Raw genomic sequence first — 9,576 nt, forward strand, 5'->3', positions numbered from 1 at the left:
ATACCATATTCATCTTTTTGGGTCTAGGTTATTTCACTCAGGATAATGTTTTCTATTTCCATCCATTTGCATGCAAAATTCAAGATGTCATTTTTTTTTTTACCACTGAGTAAGTAGTACACTAATGTGTATATGTTCCACACCTTCTTTATCCTTCCTTCCATTAAAGGGAATCTAGGTTGTTTTCAGGTTTTGGTTATCACAAACAATGCCACTATGATCATTGTTGAACAAATGCCTCTGTAATATGACTGGGCATCTCCTGGGTACATTCCCAAGAGTGGTATTGAGGCAGACTGACCCCCAATCCCCTGAGAAACTGCCAAAGTGGCTGCACATGCCTTCACTCCCACCAACAATGGACAAGTGCTCCCCTTTCTCCACATCCTCCCCTGCCTTGTCCCATGGTCACACTGACAGGTATCTCGCATGTTTCCATGGTTCCTTCATCTGGGGATGGAGACAGGGACCCACATTGGAGCACTGGAGTGAGCTCCCAGGGTCCAGTTGAGGGGCTGAGGGAAGCAGAGGATGAGCAAGAAGGTCAGGGCAGAGAGGGGTTGGTCCACTCACAGAGACAATGTCCCTGATCTAATGGGAGCTCACCAATTCCATCTGGACTGGGACTGAACGAGGCTGTGGTCAGGCTGGAATCTCTGGGCATGACTGATGGTGAGGGCTGGCGGAGAAGACATTGATAATGTCACTGGGACTTGTGTTTGCTGGATGAACTGGCTTTTTGGGATTCTGGTCTATTTGGATGCTTGCGTCCTTGGGACTGGATGGATGGGGGAGGGCCTTGGACTTCCAACATGATGGGGTATCCTGGGACTGGACAGGGAGGGAGGAAGATAGGTCAGGAAGTACGGGGAGGGGGTAGGTGGAAATTTTGGAATGGAAAAATTAAAAAAAAATGAAAAATAAAATAAAAAATGTCAAACAGAAAAAAAATAAAGCCATGCTACCACTCTTTTATTTCTTCTGGGTCATCAAGGCTGTGGTAAAGAACTTAGATCAACCATTCATACCACACTGGTACTGACATGTTCATGAGACTCAGCAGTTAGAACACTGATGACTTATCCACGGGGACCAACATTGATACCCAGCACCCACAAGTGTGTGTACTTCCAGTCAGAGGTGATTAGACACTGTCTCCATGTCTACGTCTAAAGTAAACTTCATTCTTTTTGAAGATAACAGGCACACAAAGAAAACCTATTATAAATAAAGAATCACATACAGACCTTTCTGTTCAGCATTTGCATATCTTGTGCCATAAGAAACCAGAATAATGTACCACATATTCAGAACCTACAATTACATGGAGTTCTGACCAATCTGAAGTGTGGGCTAGGAATCACACTTGGGTACCAAGTACTCCTGAGACCAGTACTCCTGAGACCACTCTCCAGTTCCCATATGTCATAATGCTGAAGGAGAAGGTGTCCCAGTTTCCTTCTGTCTCTTGTCTCTTGAAAGATAACATCACCTCTAGATGGTTGTCAAAGGATCTAATAGACTGAATGTGAATGGAATTTCTATATTGCTTCTTATCTTCATTGTTAAAACAGATCTCTTTATGTGAATAAAGATAAAAAACTTGGTTAAAATAAACCTGAGTCAAGCCAGATTTGATTAGGAAAAGTCCACATAGCCAGGAATTTCAAGAGTTCATGATGGGGAACAAGTTGACCTCAAACTTACTGAGATGGGCCCCACACATACTCCTGTGTGCTATGATTATAGCCATACACCTCTAAGTCCAGCTGAAATAAGTGTTTTGAAAGCACTTATCATTGAATCAGAGAAAGAAATAAAATAAGATTTAGAGGGAGCACCATTGTTTTCATGACAAGCAATATTTCTTGAAATTCTATAATATGAAGAGTCAAATAATTTCATATGTTCTCAATAATGGGTTATTTTCATTGCATTGTTAATTCCATCCATTTTAAAATGTTTGAAGTGTGACTGTGTGAATACACCTGTAATACACCTGTGCCATGATGTGTATGTAGCACTGACAGGAAAACTAACAGGGGTCTATGATCTACTTCCACTTTGTGAGTTCTAGTGATGATACCTAAGGAACAATTTGGCTGCAAGTGACCTCAATGGCACTTCTTTGTATTGAAAAATTGTTCACAAATGAGCTCATATAGAAGTGTGCACATGGAAGCACCCAAGTGAAAATATGGGAAACAACTGTAGAAGTCTTATCGGTAACCCAGAGATAGAACTCAGGTTCTCAGAATTAGCAGCAATGAACTTTACTAAATGAGACAATTCTCTGCCATATAATTTATTTTTTAAGAAAATGTTATAAATATATATTTAGCCTTCATAATGAACAAATTAGAAATGTATGGCAGTATAAATAAGTTCATATGCAAAGATTTATTATTCAAGATATCCTGGGTCCTTATACCCTTGAATGAATTTACATTTACAATCTGAAAGACAATAATTAACTGATGTACTATTTCTTCAAATCAAATTTGATCATCACTGATATAGTTCTGTGGGAAGAAACTGTTGAATACTAGGCAAGAAACCCAATATTGATCCCAGCAGAACATCAAGCTATGGTATGAGATACACAACTGATTGCTGATTATTTTGCTTTATTATATCAATATAATATAAATGAAAATATTTTTTGAATACACACATGAGGTATTTAATGTTTCTTATAATCACACTTTTCAGTCATTGTAACATTAACATTGTTAAATTGTGTTGAGAAAACAGAACACATTGGGAGTTCATCATCTACCCTTGAACTTGTGCTCAGGTGGCAGACACATAAGCATCATGACTTCAAATGTATCTCTGAATCATTACTGACATCCAAGCCAGCATGAATTATAAGCAAAAGACCTCAAGGAATTTTGTAAAAAGATGAAAGTCAAAACCAGAAACAACAACTGACCACCCTTTCACTTCCTTCAAAATTCCTTACTTGAAAATTATGATCAGACATGTTTTAATATTTTAATAACCAATGGGTCACTTCAATGATGGGGATGTCATCTTATACATTACATCATAAAAATACCTATTACTAGGGAAAGGCACAATAGAAGCTGAACAAAAGCCATAGAAGGAATATAAAGTATAAAAAATAAATTTTAGTAAATAAAGTTGTCACAATATAGAACACTTTAGTACCTACCTCAAATGTTTCAAAATAGAAACCAAAATGCAATGATTTCCACCATTAATCTTGAGTGAACATGTTACGTAATTTACTTCTTTCAAAGTTATGATGAAAAATAATTTTTCTTCAAGCTGAAGACAACATTGATGGCTAAAGTCAATAAAAATTGTTTTCTGCTTATGAGTTTGTTCCTACTTCCAAAATTCAATGTAATATAAATAGACATTAAAATATTTATAGGACTAGAGTCATGTCTAGGTGACTAAGAAATCTTCATTCCAAGGACTCAGGTCAAATTTTTAAGAGCTACCTGTAATTTCTGCTACAAGAAGATGCAAGGTGTTAACGTTTTCAGAATACAGAATGCACATTAACATTCTATCTCTCACACACACACACATACACATGCACGTCATTACAATAAAAGCAAATTGTTTAAAAAAAATTTTCACACGTGGAAATTTTTCTCCTGTAAGCATTTATTAATGTAAAAGATGAGTCCAGGCATATTACAGCTTACTTACAGAGTTTTTCTTCATGAAGTATTGGTTCATGTAAAGAGAAATCAAATTAAAACTTGAAGTAAGAGAAATAAATCCTTCTAAGTTGGTGGTATCATTTGGGAAGATTTAGGACATGCTGCACTGCTGAAGGAAATATGTCACTGAGAGTAGGCTATGAGAATTTACATTCATACGCCAGTTCCAGTTCCAACACTCTGCTTCATGTGGAAGATTACGGCTTTGAGTTCTTAAGTTCCAGCTTTAGTGCCATGACTGACACTTTTTGTCATGGCTCTTTCAGGGTGATCCTATTATCCTCTAGAACCATGGCCTGAATTATATGCTTTTATATGTTGAAAGACATTATATCACAACCGAAAAGGAGGCAGTACACATCCATAAATATTTACACCTGAATTACATATTCCATGCAGTTGAAGAGAGTATAAAATCTAAAAGGGTTACATTATTGTTCAAATTCATTTTGCAAGTCTTAAAATTCTGGAAGGAAGGATAAGCTGACTACTGAAAGTTAGGCAACACCAACAGCTGTGAAAAGAAGTTTGCCCCCACTAGACATAGCAATTCTCTTTCTCTCTTGAGAGAGAGTCATTACAGCTGGGCTCTGCTCCATTCTTCCATGAAAGCTTCCCAGCAGAAATGTCTGTTGCTGATCTGCTCCACTCTCCTAAGGGAGTCTCCCATAAGAGATGTCCATTGCTTCTGTGCTCTTCTGGGCTAAGTGAGTTTCCAAACAGTTATGTCAACTGTATCTCAGTTCAACTCCACTAAAGATTTCCTGATCCATTCCAGTGAAAGAAGGTGTTCATATAAATCTCAGTCAAGAGATTTATTTAGGAGGGAAGAATCCAGAGTGTGAGTTCCTCTGCAAGTCTGGAAAGAGGCAGCTGCCAACTGAATGAGCATATGACTCATATAGGGCTTCTTGGAGGCAGAGCAGCTCTAAGGAGATTTAGAAGGTGAGAACTGGTGAGATTTAAATGCCTGGGCTTGAACAAGCTCAGAGATGGGCTGGATTTTGTGCTCTGGAGTTGGTTGGTTTTGAGCTCAGAGAGACAAGGGTAGATTGCATTTTTTTTGCTTTGGTTTGAGAGCCAAAGCAGATTTCTTTCAGTATCCAGATTTGATGTTTGACTGTGTTTTCAGGGTGATGTTGTATCTTTCACTAGTTCTGGAATTAGGAGCAAAGGGTTTTCCTTTGTATCTCATTTCACTACCAGGTTGCGATTTTTATCTTGGCTCTATCTCCTTCCCAAAAGACTTCATAAAATCACAAATTAGGTATTGTCCATGAGTTTCCTGGTGCAAATAAAATAAAAGCTGGTATCATAATGCTTGAACAGATTGTTGACACTATCATTTTTTACAGAATAAATACTGTTGGTTAACAGACTGTAAATGTGATGGCTTAAAATTAATTTGCAATAAGAAACCCTCAGTGTCTTCTTCAGGTACCCAAAAACTTTATCAGATTGATTACACACAAAAAGTTTTACTCCTGTAACAAGTACAAAACATTTACCACACTGTTTATTTTTTTCACTACATTATGATTATTCTCATGTTTTTGAAGACTATAATCCTTAAGTTTACAGTTTCTCTCCAGGATAGTTTGTTTCATGTATTTGGAGATTATTGTGACAACAGATTTGCGAAACAAATCCATTCACAAGTTTCTTTCCAATCTGTGTCCTTTTCTGCATTTGAAGATGAATAAGACATGAAAAGACTTTTCCAAACTCATTTCATGCACACCTTTATGCACCCATGTGTGTTCTTTGATGCCTTTGAAGAGCATTGTTTTGAGCAAAGACCTTATCACACTGATTACATTCATAGGGTTTCTCTCCAGTATGTGTTCTTTCATGTATTTGAAGAGCACTGTGTTGAGCAAAGGTCTTACCACAGTGATTACATTCATAGGGTTTCTCTCCAGTATGTATTCTCTTATGCAATTGAAGAGTATGGGCCTGTCCAAATGCCTTACCACACTGATTACATTCATAGGGGTTCTCTCCAGTGTGTGTTTGCTTATGCGATTGAAGATGATTGTGTTGTGCAAAGGCTTTACCACACTGATTACAATCATAGGGTTTCTCTCCAGTATGAGTTCTTTCATGTGTTTGAAGATGACTGTGTTGAGCAAAGGCCTTACCACACTGATTACTTTCATAGGGTTTCTCTCCAGTATGTATTCTTTTATGCAATTGAAGAGTACGGGGCTGTCCAAATGCCTTACCACACTGATTACATTCATAGGGTTTCTCACTAGTATGTGTTCTTTTATGGTATTGAAGAGTATTTTGTTGAGCAAAGGCCTTACTACAGTGATTACATTCATAAGGTTTCTCTCCAGTATGTGTTCTTTTATGCACTTTAAGATGACTGTGTTGAGCAAAGGCCTTACCACACTGACTACATTCATAGGGTTTCTAGGTAGTATGTGTTTTTTTATGCAATTGAAGAGTATGAAGCTGTCCAAAGGCCGTACCACACTGATTACATTCATAGGATTTCTCTCCAGTATGTGTTCTTTTATGCTTTTGAAGAGCACTGTGTTGAGCAAAGGCCTTACCACACTGACTACATGGATAGGGTTTCTCTCCAGTATGTGTTCTTCTATGCAATTGAAGATGATTAAGTCGTGCAAAGGCCTTACCACACTGATTACATTCATAGGGTTTCTCTCCAGTATGTGTTCTTCTATGCCTTTGGAGATCACTGTGACATGCAAAGGCCTTACCACACTGATTACATTTATAGGGTTTCTCTCCAGTATGTATTCTTTTATGCAATTGAAGAGTATGGGGCCGTCCAAATGCCTTACCACACTGATTACATTCATAGGGTTTCTCTCCAGTGTGTGTTCTTTTATGCGATTGAAGATGACCGTGTCGTGCAAAGGCTTTACCACACTGATTACATTCATAGGGTTTCTCTCCAGTATGTGTTCTTTTATGGTTTTGAAGAGTATTTTGTTGAGCAAAGGCCTTATTACACTGATTACATTCATAGGGTTTCTCTCCAGTATGTTTTCTTTTATGCTCTTTAAAATGACTGTGTTGAACAAAGGCCTTACCACACTGACTACATTTATATGGTTTCTCTCCAGTGTGTGTTCTTTTATGATATTGAAGATGATCGTGTCGTGCAAAGGCCTTACCACACTGAATACATTCATAGGGTTTCTCTCCAGTATGTGTTCTTTTATGTATTTGAAGATGACTGTGTTGAGCAAAGACCTTACCACACAGAATACATTCATAGGGTTTCTCTCCAGTGTGTGTTCTTTTATGCAATTTAAGATGACCGTGTCGTGCAAAGGCTTTACCACACTGATTACATGCATAGGGTTTCTCTCCAGTATGTGTTCTTTCATGGTTTTGAAGAGTATTTTGTTGAGCAAAGGCCTTACTACACTGATTACATTCATAAGGTTTCTCTCCAGTATGTGTTCTTTTATGCTCTTTAAGATGACTGTGTTGAACAAAGGCCTTACCACACTGACTACATTCATGTGGTTTCTCTCCAGTGTGTGTTCTTTTATGTGATTGAAGATGATCATGTCGTGCAAAGGCCTTACCACACTGATTACATTCATAGGGTTTCTCTCCAGTATGTGTTCTTTTATGCCTTTGAAGATCACTCTGATATGCAAAGGCCTTACCACAGTGATTACATTCACAGGGTTTTTTTTCAGTATGTGTTCTTGTGTTCATTTGAAAAGAACTGTGATGAGCAAAGGCTTTACAACACTGATTAGATGCATAGGATTTCTCACTATAATATCTTCTTTCATTCCTCTGAAGCTGACTATCATATGCCAAGGCTTTATCACATTGAGGATGTACTGAATATTTCTTTCCAGAATTATTTCTTTTAATCCTGCAAGTATAATTGGAACACATAAAAGTTTTACCACATTCAATACACTCATGAACCTACATATCTGTATGTATTATTTTTATAATTTAGTCTAATAGTAAACAGAATTCAGATATTAAGGTTTTATAACTTTGTTTAAACTCATGCTTTCTTCTGTAATTAAGGGTTCTTTTGCATTTTTTAAGACACTTGTCATGGTAAATTCCTTTATTATGTGGTTTAAATTTTCACCTTTACAGAAACATTTTTCAATTTGACATATTTCACATATTTGAAGACAACTGAATAACCTCAGAACAACTTTATTGCATTCTTAAACTGTCCTATACTGTAAATCATACTACATTTGCTAAGTAAACTAGGACAATAAGAAGTATTTGCACAATTCTAGAACTCATGTGGCTTCTCTGCACTGTGACTTTTTTTATCTATTAACAGTTATGTGAGAAAACCAATTTTTTATATAGTTCAATCAATTTGAGAAAGGGTACTTAACATGGGGACTGATGCTTATCTTCTAATTGTTTTTAGAGAGAGATATGCTGTGATTTTCCATATTCCCATGTGCATAGGCTTGTATTGAGAGTAATTTGTGGTATACAAGGTAAAGGAAGAATCACAAACAAAAAATTTCCACACTGAATTATCACAGTGTGACATTCTGTTCCTCATAGATGTGCAGTAGAAGTTTCTTCACAACAACTGCCACTTAACTCTAACTGCTTCTGTCACCAATCTTAATATAGTAATAAGAAGTATATGAGTAATACAAGATTTACTATGTGCTCTCGATTTATTAGAAAGTCTTGCAGATATACTTATCATCACTCCAATGTATACACATTTTGTATTATGAGTAGTAAGAAATAAATGGATTGGTAGATCTACAGAATAGCTCTCATGGTTGTATGCTTCAAATGCTGATATCTGTTTAGCCGTTTCTCATGACTTCTTAATAAAAAAAAAATGCCTTGAAAATGTAATTCAACTACATGAAATTCTATATGGATTTTTCAGAAGTTAATAATCATAAATGCACTTAAAGCTGTGCTTATTCACACTGTTGCTTTTATTTAAATCTTCTAGGACACATTATCATTTTATTAGAGGATCATTATTTTCAGCATGCATAAGAAAATTACCTTTCATGTCTTCTAGAATGTTGACAATGTTCTTTACTATTATGTTCTTCCCAAATGTATCCTAAAATGCAGTACCAGAAAATGTATGTTATAATATTGAATACTATGCATCATTTAAGTAACTATTTTAACTAAACCTTAGAACCATTTTGATTTATTTACCTCATTCTTATTCTCCTTTCTAAATCAAATTATTTTTTTCTCATTTTTTTTTGTTTTTTTCGAGACAGGTTTTCTCTGTAGCTTTTGGTGCCTGTCCTGGAACTAGCTCTTGTAGACCAGGCTGGCCTCGAACTCAGAGATCTGCCTGCCTCTGCCTCCCGAGTGCTGGGATAAAAGGCGTGTGCCACCACTGCCCGGTTTAAATCAAATTATTGAAGAACATCATTAACCAAGAAAAAGCTGTCCCTTTATTTTGAAACAAGAAGGAAATTAATTTTTACCTATAGTAGTGAGGTTCCTGTAGGTCTCCAGCATCACATCTTTGTAGAGATTCTTCTGGGAAGGATCCAGCAAATTCCACTCTTCCCAAGTGAAGTTGATATGCACATCATCATAGGTCACTGCCTTCTAAAATATGCCATACATGATAGTGACATGATAGTGACACCATTGTAAATGTATACTTCTTTGATAGTATAGTCATAAAATTCTGGTATTCCCTAGTCATATTCTAAGACATAGACACTCACTTTAGAAGGAAAGTGTATAGGAGAGTCATCTCTGTCATTTCTTTACTCTTTGAATGAGATATCACCTTACATGTGAAATATCTATTAGCAAAGAGAAACAAGAAAACATATCAACAGTATATAGTACACATGAGAAAATTTTATGAAGATTAACTAACTACAAATAGAAA

At 36.5% G+C, this 9,576-nt stretch overlaps 1 protein-coding gene across 1 annotated transcript; it reads right to left on the minus strand.

Moving 5' to 3' along the window:
• Positions 1-6,119: 6,119 nt before the first annotated feature.
• LOC121458886 (zinc finger protein 431-like) lies at positions 6,120-9,191 on the minus strand. The gene is made up of 3 exons (XM_041668246.1): positions 9,158-9,191; positions 8,712-8,775; positions 6,120-7,386 (listed from the first exon to the last, which is right to left on the minus strand). Exons 1-3 carry the CDS (start codon positions 9,189-9,191, stop codon positions 6,120-6,122), a joined length of 1,365 nt encoding a protein of 454 aa, XP_041524180.1.
• Positions 9,192-9,576: the final 385 nt, after the last annotated feature.

This window comes from Microtus oregoni, unplaced genomic scaffold, assembly GCF_018167655.1.
Source record: "Microtus oregoni isolate MIOR12 unplaced genomic scaffold, Mior012 000018F_ref0000195, whole genome shotgun sequence".
Lineage (NCBI taxonomy): Eukaryota > Metazoa > Chordata > Mammalia > Rodentia > Cricetidae > Microtus > Microtus oregoni.

What these genes read in the sequence shown, in the direction of transcription:
- LOC121458886 (XM_041668246.1), bottom strand. Translation starts at nt 9,191, where the DNA reads ATGCTGGAGACCTACAGGAACCTCACTACTATAG. An exon ending in CAGGAACCTCACTACTATAG is followed by an intron (nt 8,776 to 9,157) that starts GTAAAAATTAAT and finishes ACTGCATTTTAG; the next exon opens with GATACATTTGGGAAGAACAT. An exon ending in TCTAGAAGACATGAAAGGTA is followed by an intron (nt 7,387 to 8,711) that starts ATTTTCTTATGC and finishes AAGAACACATAC; the next exon opens with TGAAAAAAAACCCTGTGAAT.